The sequence below is a fragment of the Aptenodytes forsteri genome, unplaced genomic scaffold (assembly GCF_000699145.1).
Source record: "Aptenodytes forsteri isolate BGI_AS27 unplaced genomic scaffold, ASM69914v1 Scaffold448, whole genome shotgun sequence".
Lineage (NCBI taxonomy): Eukaryota > Metazoa > Chordata > Aves > Sphenisciformes > Spheniscidae > Aptenodytes > Aptenodytes forsteri.
In genome coordinates, this window is record NW_008794779.1 from 4765 (window position 1) to 5851 (window position 1087).

Below are 1087 nucleotides of genomic sequence, written 5' to 3' on the forward strand. Positions count from 1 at the left end.
CATGCAGGCGGCACACGCCAAGGAAAACACGGGAGGACCATGCCAAGGACACGCAGGCGGCACGCGCCAAGCACATGCGGGTGGCACGCACCCAGCAGAGGGACAGCTGAGGGGACAGAGGGACGGCCGAGGGGACGGATGGCCACCATCCCCACCCTGTAGCCCACGGGGGTCCCCACCGGGGCCCCACCTCGTAGCCCTTGCGCTTCTTGAGGCGCTTCTTGTTGAGGCGCTTGTTGGCGTACATCTTGCCGGTGGCGCGGCGCTGGCAGGCGCAGACCTCGCCGAAGCCGCCCTTGCCCAGCACCCTGAATTCGATGAAGGCTTCGGCGCCCACCGCCTGCCCCTCCAGCCACTTGAACTGCACGAAGCGCCCGAACTCCGGCGATGCTCGGTAGGGGGTCCAGGCCACCGCCTCCAGGTGGGCCAACAACTCCTGTCGCACTTGCCCAAAGTCCTCCGCGGAGGTGGTGGCACCTGTGGGGGAGAAGGTGGCATGGCGGCTCATGGGGGAGGTCGTAGCGCCCATCGGGGGGCAGCATGGCCGCCTTTGCGGGTGGCGTGGCCGCCGGAACTATTATGGCCACCATTGGCGGTGTCATGGCCACCAACAGGGGAGGCATGACCACCAGTAGGGGTGTTAAGACCACCGTTGGGGGTATCATGGCCACCATTGGGGGTGTCATGGCTGCCAGCGGAGGTGTTGTTGGGGGGTGTCATGGCTGCCAGCGGAGGTGTCATGGCAGTCATCACTGGCATGGCCACCAACAGGGGAGGCATGGTCACCAAGAGGGGTGTTAAGACCACCATTGGGGGTATCTTGGCCACCGCTGGGCGTGTCATGGCTCCCATCACTGTCAAAGCCACCATTGGGGTATCATGACCTCCATCGGCAGGATCATGGCCACCATTGGGGCTGTCATGGCCACCATCACTATCACAGCTGCCACTGGAGGTGTCATGGCTGTCATTGGAGGAATCGTGGCTGTCACTGGCGGTATCATGGCCAACATTGGGAGCATCATGGCCACCATTGGAGCTGCCATGGCCGTTATCACTATCATGGCTGCCATTGGCGGTATCATGG

At 63.7% G+C, this 1087-nt stretch overlaps 1 protein-coding gene across 1 annotated transcript in view; it reads right to left on the reverse strand.

The window, feature by feature from the left end:
- The window catches only part of LOC103894906 (rhodopsin kinase), a gene marked incomplete at its 3' end in the record, with an annotated part of 4902 nt that extends 4394 nt beyond the window's left edge, over positions 1-508 (reverse strand). The window contains exon 1 of the mRNA XM_019470785.1: positions 191-508. Coding sequence (XP_019326330.1) covers positions 191-508 — 318 coding nt within the window. The remainder of the gene's footprint in view (positions 1-190) is intronic.
- Between the last annotated feature and the right edge of the window lie 579 nt (positions 509-1087).